Source organism: Diadema antillarum, unplaced genomic scaffold (genome assembly GCF_040938485.1).
Source record: "Diadema antillarum isolate AM-2024a unplaced genomic scaffold, OU_Dant_1.0 scf00000069, whole genome shotgun sequence".
Taxonomy (NCBI): Eukaryota; Metazoa; Echinodermata; class Echinoidea; order Diadematoida; family Diadematidae; genus Diadema; species Diadema antillarum.
Window position 1 is genome coordinate 601,192 of NW_027270958.1, and position 17,350 is coordinate 618,541.

Sequence of the window (17,350 nt, forward strand, 5' to 3'; positions counted from 1 at the left end):
GTTGAGTTTGCAAATCATGTACGTATTACCTATGAAATGCTGTAAGTAATATGCTGATCTCAATGATGTAAAACTGGTACACTGTAATTTCCCAGATTTCGTTTATCTATCATCCAAATCATCCTATATTACAAATTTTGTGGCTTTAATATCTATGTCTTTGTCAGGGTAATGGTTTAAATTGGGCATTGAAATCTTTTTGATTTAATTTGATTTAATGATATGCCCACGCAGCATTGCTCAAAGAACTGAGCTGCATTTATTTTGATGTCTCCAGTGCTTCAATCTCAGTAGAGTGCATTCTCTACCTCTGCCATGAGATGGCAAAACAATGTATGTTGAAAATTTAGGAAAATTGACTTAGTCACAAATTTAAATTCTTTTAATGTAATCTAACTCTAAAACAAATCTTAAAATTAGAACGCATCCTGTTATCGAGATTTAACCCCCCTTGACCCAAGTTGACCTTGGCAGCTCGGAGTTATAAACGCATTTCATAACGGCATTTCATAGCGGCATTTCATAATGGCATTGCTTTTATTTACTCGCAGAAAGACAATCCTGGTCCCAAACACGCTTTAAATAGCCCTTTGAATGCTATTTCAAATCAGTATTTTCTTAACACGTTTGAAAACATGGTATTGCCTGAAAATACAATGTAACTCATACGCTCTTAACCCATTTCCTACGGGAACCTGGCGGCTTGTGTATTAAGTCTATTGGAATTTCAGAATTCAGTATGGAATGGGTTAAGATTACAATTCTGCCTCAGAAATTTTTTTGTTGAATACACCCAAAGATGTACATCTAGTTTGTTATACCACTAGAAAAGTACTCAGAGAGCGCAAACCTCCGCCAAACCAGCAACTAATTTCTACAAAACACGCATGCAATTTCCCAATATAGAAGCCTTCTGTTTACGTCATCAACTTTAGTGCGTGTATGTAAACCTCCAGAACGAGTAGCTACAAACGTAGAAGTCCCAAGTTCATTGACCCTATATGCCAAAAGATTAAAACTCCTTCAAAAATCACTAAAAATTCCCGGATCACTACCAAAATTTAATCATTTGTTCCTTGTGTCATCATCAACTTTTCCTGCAAGTTTCATCCAAATCTGTTCACAACTTTTTGAGTTATTTTGCACACAGACAAACCAACTCCGTTGATCATTTAACCTCCTCCTTCTGTGGCGGAGGTAATAACCTCTTTGTTTCATCTCCCCCTCTCCAGCCGTGGGATCACCCAGCACCACACCTTCCTACATGAGTGGCCTTCAGCAGCTCCGGCTACAAGATTACAACAGGGAGCCAGAGAGGCGGTTACCACGACGAGTCCTCGTCCGGCAATTCTCGGACCAGGGGGAAACCGTCTCCATGCCCTTTCATCCCGTGAGTCAAAGTATTTTGATTGATTATTTTTAAAGAGTTTTATTTTTTGTGTGTGTAATGTCTGAATATTCATTTTGTATGGTCAAGTTTGTTTGATACATATTCCCTCATTCGGATTTCTAGGAACACATGGACACAGACACACTAAAACTGACAAATTTATACAGACATACACCCTCCCTGTTGTCATCTCTTTCAAGCAAAATCCACTACAATCACCTATCAGTTCACATACACAGGACTCTTTGCAGATGAATCTGTATATCAAAAGAATGCCTCTGCAGTTGCTGCATCAATTGGTAAATTGGATCTTACTTTTGAGTGTGTTCTCTCATTTTGTGTGATTGCAGCATCAGTTGGTAAATTACATCTTACTTTTAAGTGTGTTCTCTCTTTTTGCGTGATTTAACAGCTACAATCAATATTCCACTGATGGAGGGTCATCTGCAGCAATGTTGTGTTCCCTGCTATCTATCGTACTAGGAGACTAAACTTTCACCTGTGCACATGCCATTACCCAATGCTTAAAGTGAGGCAGTCCTCAAGAATTTCAAAAAAAAAATATGTTGTTGTTGGTACCTCCAATAAACTACTTTCACCAAAAATAAACTTTCAAATCTACAAATAAGCTTGTAAATTTTGATTGAAAAGTGTGAATCTGCATGGTTAATATGCTAATGAGTACGTCTTGGCGGAGAGTCAGACGTCACCGAGGCACAACTCCTCCCAGCCGTGTTCTGCTCTTCATGCGTAAGCTCCCTAGTTAATTATAAATTCATATTTACTATTTATTTTTATTTCAATGATGTATATATATAAGCTTGAAATATTTTGTTTGAAACAATAAAACCAAATATTGTCACATTTTATGACAAAATCAGATATGATCATTTTGAACACTTAAATTGGTTTTCTGAAGCACAGCTGTCAACTTAGTGAGTAGGGCATCAATGACGTTGCAACTTTTTGCAGGCTCTTACACGGTCGCTTGCAGGATTTATTTTTTAAAAATCGCGTACAGAGACAGTGTTTGCTTTCCACGTGTATAATTTGGTGAAAGGTTATATTTTTTACTCTTCTTAATTATCATAGAGTGAAAATTCTCATGACTGCCTCCCTTTAACACTGGCATTGGTCTGACAGTCCCAGACAGGTAAAAATCCCTGTCAGGCCAGTTACTTTTCAGGAATTGCCAAATTTATTGGTCCAATATGACCAGTAAAGAAATGAAAATATCATTATCTGGGCAAGTCAAAACAAAAAAGAGAACAGGACCAGTAAAAAATGGAAAAACTGGTTAATCTACTGGTCCAACAGGGAAAGGTGGGACTACGGTAGAAAATGGGTGACACAGCCCTGCATTACCATTATGGTATACTATTGTAGTGTGAGTTGCTTGCTGTTTCTGTCCTAAAACACCTTTAAAAAAAATGTGGGAAAAAAAAATCATTTCAGTATGACTGGCAACAACTCGGAAGAAGTTGTTAATTGAATATTCGCATTTTGGGCCTGAAAGGTTTTAGATCAGGAGATGCATAGGTACATTTGTGCTGGACATGGAGAGGTACAGTGTAGATAAAGCAACAAACATAACAGACATAGGAATGAATAGAAAATGTAGAAAGCTCAATTGCAAAAGGTCACATGGATCTGTAGTTTTAGCCCCTAAAGTATTATTTGTTAAGTGCAAAATCTGCAGAATATGACAAGATAAGTATTCAAATGAGAACCATTCCCATAAGTATCCTCACGAATACATATATCATGCTTCTGAAAATAAGTTAGCATTGTAATGAACAATTATAAATGGAGATGAGATGAAATTCCTCAAGCAGATCAGATTAGGTCAAACTTGACTCGAAGAAGTATCTTTGTTTATTGTAATGGCGCCATCTTGTGGCCAAAGTTTGTATAACTTGGAGAGTGACAAAATTTATGTCTCTTGCACACAGTCATAAATTTAAATTCCTATCTAGGCTAGGGGCTGTGGATGCAAATCACTCTACAGTCTTGCTAGTGTAGTTCAAAGTCAAAATCCTCATTTGCTCTCTCTCATTAAAAAAGAAAAACAATCACTTGACTGGCCGGAGTGGGGGAAAAAGAGTAATGTGCAAGACATATGCAGGCTGTTTACCTCACTCTGAACAGAATGCAAACATTTTGCAATTTATATGCAAGGCAGTAGATTGCCCCCTTTGTTCCAAATGTACCTATGTGTTGTTGAGCCATGGATGCTTACACTATGACTTACTGAAAAAAATAGGTTATCTTTTTGAGTTTTAAAAAGGGAGCCAATTTGATGTCCATTCTTTTCAACATAGGATTTCTTACTTTACTCTTTTATTTACAGATTGCAAAGGTAATATCTGGTTTTGTATCGATGACTTGATTTACAAAAAACAAAATGAACACTTAAATGCAGATAAAGATAATAAAATAGAAAATTGATTCTTTGACTTCCCGGAAAAGATGTCAATTCAAAATGTACCCTAAAGATTTTAGTCAAGTACAAAAAGAAATGAAAGTCATTTCTGATCTTCGCCAGTGACATGAAGCCAAGAGGAAAACGAATTTATAATTTTTGGCTTGTGGGCACTTTGTCTTATAAAGAAGTGTTAATGAAATTGTAGTAAACTGACATGTGTAACCCTTTTAAATCAAACTTTCTTTACATAATGATGTGAATATCAGAATATGCAAGATACTGCTTTGTATTTATAGTTCATGCAGTAAGAACGTAAAACTTGATGATACTAAGTTCAGTAGGATACCGTGTAAAAATTGCTTTAATATACAAATTACTAATGTCTGATCCATTATAGCATACTTTGTCATATTCATTTTTAATTTCAGTCAAAGTTTTACCTGGAATTTGCCTCTGTTTGATTTTTTATTATGTGCTATGCACACGATATCGTATCAAAATTGGATGTCTTTGGTTCTGATAAAGACCCTGTGTATATTGTTAGAGACATTTTAGGCCGTAAAAATTACTGATGTCTGTCTAGAGAAAAAACAAAACAAAACAGCGAGAAGGGAAGAAATATGAGAGTTCGGTACTGTGGAAGGCCACTTTTGTAGAGCTCAGTCATATTTGACTCGTCAAATTATGCAGGCACCACTTTCACACTTCCTTTTACAATGAAATTCAAGGCACTTGGGGGCACAAGATCCCGTAGTATGTGTCATTCAGAGCTGAGCCTACTATTCTGTGTCTGATGGCAAGATTTGTCTTTGTCAGTATTAGGTTACACCTAGATTGAATTTTCACAGAGACTCCAACCCTCCCGTTTTCGACGGGAGATCTCCCGCCGAAAGCCCATTTTCGCAAAATCTCCCGTTCTCCCGTTTGAGATTTGATTTCTCCCGCCCTGGCTCTGTGTCTCCCGGTGGAAAGGATTTCTTACTTATTGCTATTGTATGTTGAAAAACTAAGCCTTAGATAGCACCAGAGAACATCTAAAACCCTAGGAACTTCGCGCTTCGCACACATCAACTTGGAGTCTCCCGTTTGTTAGGGGTTTCGGGCGGGAGAATCTCCAGATCAGAAGGTGCTTGGGGTTGGAGTCTCTGTTTTCATACTACAGTCAATGGTAGCAGGCTGAGTTACATTTGATACACTCATTCCCCCCCCCCCCTCCCCCACTGTGTGAGAAGCATAAGATTCCCCCATATGTTGAACCCATTTTCATTATGAAAATGGTTTCCTGCTAATGTTAGTCATTTAAGTGCACTTTACCGTGGCAACTACATGTATTCAAATATTCACAGCAGACTGATTGTTGCCTAGGTAATGCAAGAGTCGCTGCAGATGTGGAATGTTACAATTGTTGTAAAGCGTTTGTAAGATGGAGCGTCTATTAAAGGTAGGGGATACCTTTTACAGACCTCCCAAAATGCAGCAAAACATTAAATATGAACCTCAGGGGACTTGCTTAGGCCACTGCTTAGAAATTTGGAAGTCAACAGTTATCTAAAATTTGAATGATGCACAAAACTCAACTACTCAGTAGTTCTGTGTGTCAGCCACACTTAAACCTTTTTGTTGCAGTCTTCTGTATTTGTTATCTATAAACACAAATCTAAAAGTACAAGAGCTGATGTAATAACATATAGAGTGTGTGGCAAGAATGTATATACCACTGTTTGTAAGTGTTGATGAACTTTCTTCACAAAATATACATGATGGACACACATGCGGTGCATGGGTCTGCAAAGGTAGCCTAGTAATGTACAGGAATTTACGGTGAGCCCCGAAAAAAATTCAATTCAAAATCTAATGGTCAAAAAAATGTACTAAATGTTACCTTCCACTTTCAATACTTTATGGGAGTTTCTAAAATGATACTCTCTTCAACATACCACTGTATTTATACAACTCTTCATTTAAGGCTTGCAAATGGGATTCCCTACCTTTAAAGCATGGGTTTTGTAATCTCATTATTCTGCCATACATCATACATACATGTATTATTCCTATTTGAATGCTATCCCTGACTTTATGATTCAATAAAATGATAAAAAAAGCAACAAAACGAATTGAATACAATGAAGTTAGATTGGAAGGTAAAGTCTAAAAGTGTGGTTTAGGTCCTAAGGGGAAAAAGATAAATGTGAATTTTCAATAGGAGATTAAAAAAGTCTTGTGACATCTGTCTGAGGTGAACATTGCAATGAGATACTGATGGTTGACAGTAGACATTAATGGATGACAGCCTCTCTGACTGATTAATTCATCATCGTTATTAGGGGACATCTGTTATCGTTGCTTCATGTTAAGCAGTCTGTGCGTTTGCCATCTGTGTAAAAGGGAAGATTCAGGCATGTGACTTTTCATTAGTGCTGTATGTTTTTCCCACTTTGTTGAAAGGAAATTAGAACTGGAAAGGTATTGCCTGAAAACACCACAATCTTATTGAATGTACACAGAAGTGTAGTGGGAGATCATGTATATGCAAAGTATCTCAAACGAAACAACATAATAAACAAAACAAATAGATGGTACCATAATGGTCAGGGGAATGGTGTTGAATAGTTTTTAGGGCTATGAGCTTTTTTTATCTAATATCATGGAAGATGTTATGAATGGAATTGATAATTTAATGAACTTCCCTTGTCCTTTAAATCTGCCAGTTCATTTATAGACCAATTCATGAAAAGATTGAACACACCTTTTTGTTATACGTCATCCTATAAACTGTTAATCCTCTAGTGTGAATACACTGTCCTTTGTAATCACTGTTATCGATACAAGATGGCTTTACTCTGAAGGACATCTCTGGATGTGAGATCAGTGATTATCAAGTATAGAAATAATGATAATGAAAGTAATCATAATAACAGTTATTGATCAAGGCTGTAGTGATTATGATGAAAATAATGATTATAATAAATATAGTTGGAATACTGGTAATGACTGGTAATGATAAGCTTGCTATTTACTGTAAAATTGGTGACACATGTATTTTTGTTCCTGTCTCTCACTTGCTGCCATTTTCTGCTCAAGTTTAATTAGGAAATCATGTATACCTACACATAATGATACATTTATGTTCAGATGCCTTCCTTTTAGCACTTTGAACATGTATTTCTGTACAGGTATTGTATGTGGATGAATCTCATGAATGTTCTCTTTAATATAGTTGTTATACTGAATGACATATCAAGTTACTATTATTCACCCACATCTGTTGTTAGTCATTAAATTCACACTTTTCCCAATTGTTTTTATCTAGGGCACTGATATGCATGATGAGCAAGTCCCCAAAGCTTACCAGGGTACTTAAGAATATTCCCAGATGAAAAAATAAAAAATAGACAACTAATATAAATGATACAATGTCATCCATTCAAAAGTCTCAGGCTTTGTATTTTATGAGAACCTCAAAATGATAGTATAGATTCTTACTATTATACGACTGTAATATTTTAAAACTCCTCAGATTTGTTCACAAACATTAAAAGTTCAAATTTGTTCTTTGATTGGTATTTCACAAAGGCCAGTTTTAGTGATTTCTTTTGTTTGTAATTTTGCACATGAAGTACTACATGAAGTAAATTTTATATGAATATGATTTAATAAATTTCCCAATTTTAAATTTACCCATTTTACGCACCACAAAGTATTTTATGTTTGCAATCTTTATCATTGGCCTCAAACTTGTCCATTGAAATCTGGGGAATATACAGGGATTTATTATTCGCTGCTGTTCTCATCCCTCATCACTGGTAGTGTACAGATGGTCCTATAATGCACAAGTAATATTACAGTCAGTAGCCCATATAATTTATGATAATATGCTGCATTATTGCCTATGCATACATTAAAAAACATAACAATTTGTAACATGTTAAATGCATTAAGGTTGATGCCAGAGAAGTGTACTTTGGTTTGGGAGGAGTATTGTGCAATACTAGTAATCGGTTACAGATAGAATTGTCCAGGTGACTTGCGAAATAAAAGTAGACTGTAATTGGATTTCATATAATACAACGGAAATGGCAGGTGAATTACGGATTGACAAGCCTCCAATTGAGAGCAATTTCACTGTGAATGTACAGCAAAGCTGTTACCAAGTCTTATATGCACAAGTTCAAATCAGTGTGCGTGCACACACATACATACCTACATATATACATACACACATACATACACATACATACAATGTATCAAATGTGTCTAGCCATGCTATACCGTGATGATACACATTGTATATGAATGTATATAAATGCAGTATGTATTAATATCTAAACACAAAGTGCACCGTACTGTCATTCTTGTGTGTATACAGCTCTATATAGCGGTAATTTGACAGCAGGGAATTTACCTGCAGTGCATGTTTCAGATATGAGCCATGCATGAATTGATACAACACACTATATAGGCATTCATGGCCTTGTTGTTGAACTCTTACAGTGCTCAGCGTGTTGTGTGGTATGTAAAATCCATACTTATCATGGATCTGTATGCCTGCCACTGTGTCTACATTATTCTCACGATTTTACTCCCAAGGGGCTGGATGGGTGTCATTCAATATAATCGCTGAAGCATTTCATGGTGCCTCTGTTTGGCAGAGGGCGGGTTTTATAGGTCAGCTGCCTTACCCATCTCCGATCTCATTTGCCACGGCACAGTGTCGAGTATATTGGAGTGGTAGCATTAGCATTTGGTAGAGAACTATGGAGTGTGTGTATGTGTACTCGGGACAGTAGTAGGGCCAGTGTGTGTAAACGCAGTGAGTGTGGGAATCTCTTTGCTGTGGCTACGTGTGTGTCTGCGAGTAGTAGTAACTGACACACCAAAAAAAAGACGCCGTGCTGGGGAATTCATTTTGTGCGGGGTTTGGGGAGGACCGGTACCCGGCGTGCGCCTTTCTGACCCACAAATGTTGTCGCCTGCCAAGCGGCTGAACCGGAAGAAGACCCAGCTTTGAGTTTCTGGGAGACCTAGGGAGAGGGAAGGAGAGCAGAACCAGTGAAGAGAACAGGAGGGCATTTCTCATCAAACTGGAGCTGGCATTGGGGTAATAATAGATGGGTTGGATTTGCCGCATACAGCTGCAATTCTTTTTTTCTGTGTTGACCAGGAAATATCCAGTGTTCTCCCTCACCAAGTAGGGCACACATACGTGTAGCTGATTCCTGTCCTGAGCTTGAGTGTCTTACTCGTCGGACAATGTTTTTGGTGATGCCGGTAGAATATTGGGATTACGCGAGATATATCCACCGGCGGGGGAGAGAGGAGAAGAGAGGAGGATGTCAAATATCGTACTGAACCAAGCAATGATTTTCCTTGAGTCGCAGCCCCTGTTGAGGACTAGATGAGAACAACGCTTGGCATCCAAATATGACAGGAATACTCGTTGCTCAGGATATTTGGATTTGCGCGAGCGTTCTATGAACTGTGTAATTAAAAGGAGCATTAAGTAAGAGCTGTGCAATGAAACTTGTGACTGCCGTTTTAATTAGTGCTGAAGGGAGGGAATACGGTTCGGTACTCTGGACTCGTTAAATTTTTGCTGAACAGTTCCCACTTCACTGTGTGCAGGCAGCACGAAGCTTGTATGAATGTTGAGCTGAAATCGTATGTGATCTTCCTCTGAGTTCATTTGCTATCACCGATCATCATCGTAGTCGACTTCAACAGTAGCACCTTTCCAGTATTTTGGTGGGGTCATAAAGGACTTTTCATCGTGTGAGACAAAATCGCAAGCTGCTGGACCATCCTTTTTTCTTTCTTTCTTTTTTTGTGGAGAATATTAAGTTATTGGTTTATGAATGATGGACATGGCTGAACCAGTTGAAACTGAAGAGGAGTCGGTGAGTATCGAAACAGCGTGTTTGTAATAGAATGGGTGAGAATTTATATGACCTGGGCTTTAATAGTGCTAGATATGAACTACATGTAGAACTCCGAGCCTGTTTCCGGGGAGACTGCTTTCCCATGACCAGGGAGGAGAGGAAATGTATAAAAAAGTGAAGACTAGCGTGATTCCTTTGTGGGTCACATACAGGGCACTGATGGAAATTGATGATGTGACATTACTATCATGGGCATTTCGTAGGGAGGAAGTATCATAGATGAACAAGTTGAGACTGCTTCGAGTCTGAGTGTGGGTCACATTTATATTTTGGTAAGGTACTGACAGAAACTGATAATTTAACATTGCATTCATAGATTGATATTGCGTATGTACAACATTTTAGCACCCTATGTAGGAGCTATGTATGAAACACTCTGAGTGTGTGGAGATAAGTTCTCAGAAAAATGGCAAGTCTTTGTCACGAAGGCTTCTGTGTCATCGGGTAGACAATTCCTGATATACTCCGTTGTATAATATAAGGAAATTTTATAAATAGTATATGGCGTATATTTTGCAGTATTTTTATGTTTGTGAACTACCCATTTTGACTAATATTTTGACTAAAGTTAAACATTCAAAACCATTGTAATAATCTGATATGAATATTCCAAAGTGTGAAAGCATTCATGCCACAAGTAATCTTGGGGCAGGGGTCGATCAACATTCTTTTGTTCTTACACTTGTCAACAGATCACAAAATGTATGCTCAGTAATATATTGTTCAAAGTCCATTTATGCAGCAAATACGTATCTTGCCTATGTCATCTTCTGTCATGTTTATTGAACTCTAGAGGCCAGAGTTTACACATACTTGTAGTATGGGAAGCAACATTAATTCATTATCATTCATGAAGCTGTGAAGATTGGCAGCTGTTGGGATACAGCATAATGAGTGATTGTGTCTTTAACCCTAAAGGGGCCAGGCTTTTTTGGCTATGCTCAGACGGGGGGGGGGGGGGATTCCGCCCCCCCCCCCCCCCCCCCCCCCCCCCCGAGATCTCGGCCATCGGTGGTGCGGTCACGATGAAATTTTGCATGCGTGAGACCCGCGTCATAATCTACAAGATTATGTCATAAGATTGTTTGAAACAATCAATTTCTAATTTTAATTAATTAATTATGCAAATTAAGCTCAAGATGATATTTTAGCCTAATTAAAAGCAATGAGAGTCTAATTTTTGATCTGCAAATCTGTTTTAGCATATTCAACAATTGTACATCACAAAAACTTCCAAAACTCATTTCAATTCTTATGCATTTTATTGTTTTCAGAATTTCTTATGTATTTTTCTGTTTTTCAACTTCTGTTTTTTCTTTGTTATTTCATTGGAATTGTCACTGACCACTTTTCTACCATAATTAGCACAGAATTAATCAATGAAAGTGATTAATTGTAAAAATAATCAGGTTTTTATGACTTTCATGACAGAACACTGTTTTCCATAGGAAATGTACACAAAATCACAAAATTGTGCCCGTTTTGGGGCGACATTCCGTTACAAAAATGGGCGTGGCTTCGCAAAAGTATGCGCGGACGTTGCAAATTTGGTCTCAAAAGTTGCGCGAGACTTGAATGAAGAAAGTCAAGAAGTCTCGCGACGAGGCCTTCTCGCGTCACAGAATTATAGCGCGAAACGTTTTAGGGTTAAGCAGATGTGTACAAGGTCTCATATTTAATAACAAATTTTTAAGGAAGCAAAATTTATAGAATGATATGCTGAGAAATTTTGCACACTAAGACTTGTGCTACGTTTTCATATTGCTGTTGCTGCTATTGATTTTGAATATCATTTTATTTTTATTTTCAAGCTGGACACAAAATTTATAAAAGGATACCATATACAGAGACTCCAACCCAAAGCACCTTCTGATCTGGAGATTCTCCCGCCTGAAACCCCTAGCAAACGGGAGGTTCCAAGTTGATATGTGCAAAGCGCGAAATTCCCAGGGTTCTAGATGCTCTCTGGTGCATTCTAAGGCTTATTTTTTCAACATACGATAGAAATAAGTGAGAAATCCTTTCCAACGGGAGACAAAGAGCCAGGGCGGGAGAAATTAAATCTTAAGCGGGAGAACGGCAGATTTTGCAAAAATGGATTTTCGGCGGGAGATCTCCCGTCGAAAACGGGAAAGTTGGAGTCTCTGCATACAATGTACAAATGTATATTATAGATTTCATTTTAGCCACAGACAAATAGTGAATCAGATTATCCTTCTCCCTGTCATTGTAGGAAATCATCTCTTTCATGGTACATGTATCTGTAAGAGTGCCTGAGGTGATTAATTGTGAAAATGAAATATGAGTCTTCTGCGTTATTTGCAGCAGGGACTGCAGGTCATATGAGCATTCATAAACTGTCTTTCGTTTGTTAGTCAGTTTCACTGTGCTGCTTATGTCAGTAAAGAGATATACCACAGAAGAAAAGATGATATCACTTTATGTTAGGGTTTGTGAGTGATTTTAATTTGTTGAGGACAAGTCCCAAGTATACTCAGGCAGGTGTCTGTGGGAAATGCGCACTTTAGCCAAATCAGTACGTCCTTAATGGGTTAATGATCGTGAAATATCTCCCCATGGAAAATGTTCAAATGTGTTTGGAGGAAGAGAGATAGCTGTATACAATGCACATAGATATCAAGTAGATTGATAGGCCATGGAATGATAGATAATGACACAGATGAGATACATTAATGGGTGACTGGAGGAAAAGGAATCTTGGGAGTTTTATGAAGTAGAGGAAGTCTTGGTTACAAGAGGAAGTATACCCTTCCTGATTCTTGTGGTACATACAGTTGTATTATACTCACTAGTTTGCAGTACATATGAATATAGGTTGTTTTCTTAATTTTTCTTCTACAAGATATTATCCAACACAGAGGCAAGTACAATGTATATCCCAGCACTGGTTTTACTGACAAAATTGATATGCATCCAATTCTCCCTATTGAAAATTTAAAATGTAAACATTCGCAAGTAATGAGGCGAACTTTAATGCACCCATGGGTAACAGGTGGAGGTCAAGTGGGGTCACACTTTCAGTGTCGACTTCTGCCCTTCTGTTAATGCGGAGTTACTGTGCAGCAGGCACGGGCAGAATGTATTTTGTGCTAATTGCATCTAATTTTTCCCTTTTTATCTTGGCTAAAAAACATTGTCCTGTCACCATATGCATTTTCAGAGCTTGTAACTTCATATTAAAATTTCCAACATGTAATCTACAAAGCTAGGACGGTTTTGAAATAACGAAAGTGCTCCATGTTTTTCATGCACTAGTACAGCATTGTCGGCACATTGTTACAGAAATTAAATAGCCCAAGTTTTTACAAATATACTGTATACGCCATATATTTAATGAGTCTAATTTTTTTGCAAATCGGGACTTCCCAACAATTTTGCGAGGGGCTAAATTTGCGATTGTCGAGTACCGTACTGAACGGAGGAATGCATGTGTGCACGTCACAATCATGCCTGGATCAGAGTTAATATTTACATGTGCTTTTAAATTCACCAATAGCACTGACTTGCGAAATTTGCAAAAATAAAAACCTCACAAAATATTCAGCGTATACAGTATGCGATTGGGAGAATTGATCCTGGTGTCTTTGTACAGTAGTTGTTGTTGGCATTTGTGTAAGTGTGTGAGCAATGTACTGTTCAATAAAGGGATCCGAGACTATCTAATATGCAGTATTGCCTACCGGTATACTGTGTAGTTCCCTCCCCTATTGTCAAGACGGTATGTATGACGAGGTCAATCGTGAGTGGTTTGTGGAATGGCGCTCCAGGCACAAAATAAAAATGTTTAAAAAAAAGTAAAAGCACTGCATTCCTTGTACTCAGCATGTTTCTAGAAATAATTCTATGCAATCAACATGGTGGGGAATATCTTGTGGATATTTCGTACACTGTCCTTTGAACAGAGGATGATTTTATTGAGTTTATTTTTTGTTCGCATTTCTTCACAGTCATGTGCAGAATGAAGTTGAGATTGTCATCATGTATTGTATGCAAAATCTCTAAAATGATGAAGTAGGGTTCAAGAAATAATGGTATTTCCTGCTATTAGCATTGATTTGAAAGTCTGGGAGAGCTTTGACATTTACAAATGAGAAAGAAGAAAAATGAACAGGCAGTTTTATTGAGATAAATTGCTGTGGGCAAACAGATATCAAAAAAGCCTTGAAAATGTTTCGCATAAATGGTGGACGATGAAACGCAAGCAGCAGCATTCCTTCTGGCCCGCAGCGAGATTGAGCGTGACTGAATACATGAAAAATAGACTGTAGATGCACTTGGCGGAATAGAGGTGCCCCAGTTGGCCGTACAGAATGCACTTATGAGGCGCCAGACACTGACATTACTGCTGGATTTGCATACGAGATGGGTTACGAGCAGGTGGGGAGCGTTGCGGGGAATTTTTTGGGTTGATACATGAAATGTAGATTGGAGGGAAATGGATGCCACAGGGTTTCAGACTTGCAAAGCAAGGCTTGGTTTATACTGCATTTCTGAACCTGCTTTAGAGTTTCAAAGCTTTCATAAATGCAGAAATGAGTCTCCACGTTGATTACAAATGGTATGAAAACAATTGCTGTGATACCACACATCCATGAGATATTAATCAGACAGCTCTCGATACCTTGTAGTATATTCAATATGACTCATTGTATGCACACATCAAAGTGGACATGAATATGAGGTCAAGATTGGTTGTATGGCATATATAGCAGTCAAACAATTCAGATGACAAAACAAATGCACACCCAGAATGAAGCAAATGCAGGCAAGCTTTCCCATTATCAGGAACAACCATTGCAATAAGGCAAAAGTGTGTCAAAATTTCAGAATGTATGTATGCTAGTAAGCTGGCCCTATTCATGTGAACTTTGAAACTCTGCTTCCAATAATTTCTTCAAATTTGTGTACATGTACGAACAGCTTGTGAGATAGTAACTGAGCCTTTCATATTTTTACATTCAGTGAAATGAACCGATGTATTTCATCACATTATATTTGATTTTTCCCCACAGGGTTTATTTTTCCTATCATTGTTTTATGTTCATTTGATTCAAGATGAGACTTTTTTTTCTTTTATAATTGATTACCATGGTGATATGATAATTTGCATTTGTTCCCTTTACAGAGGTCATACTCCGAGTCTTATGTGAAGAAGAAAGGTCAGTGGCGTTGACAATCAGGCACAGTGTCACAGCAAAATGGCTTCTGTTCCCATTTTCGTTCTCTGTTTTGTTCTGTGACCCGTTCACTCTTGAATGCTGCAACTTTTTTTTTCTTTCGTTCAATTCTTGCTTGTTCACTCGTTGATCTCTGTTGCTTAATCCCAAATTTTCCATTCCATGTTTTCATCCATGTGCTCACTTTTTTTTTTTCACAGCTGTTCAGTCGCTTTTGATGTTGTCATTTAGATATTCATCAGATTTCACAGCTTTCTATGATTTTTTTCACAGTATCTTTTTCAATTAATATTTATGATTTTTGTTAACTGTTCTCCCCCCGCCCATTTTTCCTTTTTCTCCCTTCTGCCAACGTTATCAACGTGTAGCTCTCTCGTAAGACAAGTGATCCAATAGGAGAGATGGAGCTACTGAGAGAAGGTATGGAAAGCCGTGTGTAGTGATGATACAATTTGAGTGAAAAGATCACCCTACTAATGTATCAGAGCACACTTAGTGTTCCATAGTTGCTTGGGTATGACTACCGAACCTTGAAAGGTGGAGGTACATCTGTTCATTTTTTACCTCACCATTTTTCATGTATGTTCTTAGTTGAATGAAGGCACATACTAACCAGATATGTTACTGGTTTTCAGTTGATAATTCTTGCCTTATTTGCTGTTAGTTTGTTGTTTTTGCGATTCATTTGTTTTATTATCATCATAGATGCTCAGAAAATCAAGTTATTGAATTCAGACAGATCCAGTCTGCAAATGTCAATAATCTTATCAAAAAAGAAAAAGAGGAAAAAAATAGCATGTATTATGATGGTTGACAAGCTTCAGGGATACATCCATATAAATATTATAATAACAATATCCATGGCATGATTAGGATCTTGCAGGTTTGTGTTAACAGGTCAAAATATAACATCAACATGTCCACTTTCCCTGTAAAGAAAGATAATGCAAAATAAAAACCAACACTTAGAGGGAAATAGACCCCAAATATATGTGGCTGGAGTGAATGGAAAAATATCAGAACACATCAGTAATGCTAGAGGTACTCGGGCAATATATTTAGAATTTATTATGAAATTTTTCCCAAGAATTTTTTATTAATTCCGTGTACCGTTGTCACTAAATAGAAATGGTACAAGAGTTGTTTAATACAATAAAAATATAGAGTGATATAAATGAAATTCCTCGTAATTTCTATTTTCTGACATAATAAAAAGAGCATGTGGCCATGCTCTCTCAGAGAAGACAGGGGTGGATATCATTACCCATATATAGCACATATCTCTTTATATTCCTTTTTTTATTCAACTATTGTGACATCACACATTCTCACAGCAAAGACATCATGAGTGCAGAAAAGTAGTGTTTTAAAGGTGGGTAGGGAGGAAGTATAGAATGGACCATGTGATGAAAAACATCAGCTAATACCCCCCCCCCAAAAAAAAAAAGAATATTAAAGTAAAGCACATCAAAAAAAAAGGAGAAGAAAGTTTGTGCTGTTTTTATGGCTAGAAACTGCACTGAGCAGTCAGAACAAATGAAATTCAGAGAGAGCACAGTCGCTAAGTACTGTACGAGCTGAAATTTTCGTGTGTTGTTAATTTTGCGGTTGCGAGGGTCTATCTACTGAACTTACTTGAACTCTAACGAAAAAACTATAGTTGTCTAAACTAAAAGTACCTTACATGTGTAAGTACTAGTACTTTCTCAATTTGAAAGTAAAACAAATATCAAAAAGAAATAGGACTTTCGAAATTTGTGCTGGACATCGACAGGCGAACACCAAGAATGTAGCTGCAAGAGTAGACTGAACGCACTTCAAACAGCTATAGCTAGCTGTACTGTGCGACGTGCGTGCACAGTCAACAAGTTGCAGGCTAGCTAGGCGCAGCGCAGGACGGGATACATACTGTACTTATTAATGCTAGCTACGTCATGGCCATATATGGCTCAGCTCATGATAGAAGTGTGTGCTAGACCTACGCACGTAGCTAGCTACAAGCATTAGTAGTGTACTGTACGACACTATAATTTTGGCGCGGTCCTGCAGCACATGGCATTGCTTGATTTTCATTTTCCTGTGTTGTTTTCGCGGATTTTTGTTTTCGTGCGTTGTTATTTTCGCGTGTTGTTATTTTCGCTGTTCAAAGGCGATTAGCGAAATTCGCGAAAATAAAACCACCGCAAAAATTTCAGCTCGTACAGTATATGGCATATACAGTATTTCAGATGTACAAATGTAGTATGGTGAAAATTAAGAGGTCGAACAGGATGCATATAGCACTTTCTGGACCAGCTTTTTAAACCACATCCTGACGAAGCTGTCATATAATTGATATCAGTTAGAATATACAAGTTAGCTTTCCTGATTGCAGTACAGTTGTATTGAAGTAAAAAGATCC

General features: G+C 37.6%; 1 protein-coding gene across 1 annotated transcript in view; it reads left to right on the forward strand.

The window, feature by feature from the left end:
* The window catches only part of LOC139716766 (5'-AMP-activated protein kinase subunit gamma-1-like), a 110,248-nt gene that overhangs the window by 72,706 nt on the left and 20,192 nt on the right, over positions 1-17,350 (forward strand). Inside the window, exons 4-5 of the mRNA XM_071628302.1 lie at positions 1,233-1,390; positions 14,898-14,931. Of these exons, the coding sequence (XP_071484403.1) occupies positions 1,233-1,390; positions 14,898-14,931 (192 nt within the window). The remainder of the gene's footprint in view (positions 1-1,232; positions 1,391-14,897; positions 14,932-17,350) is intronic.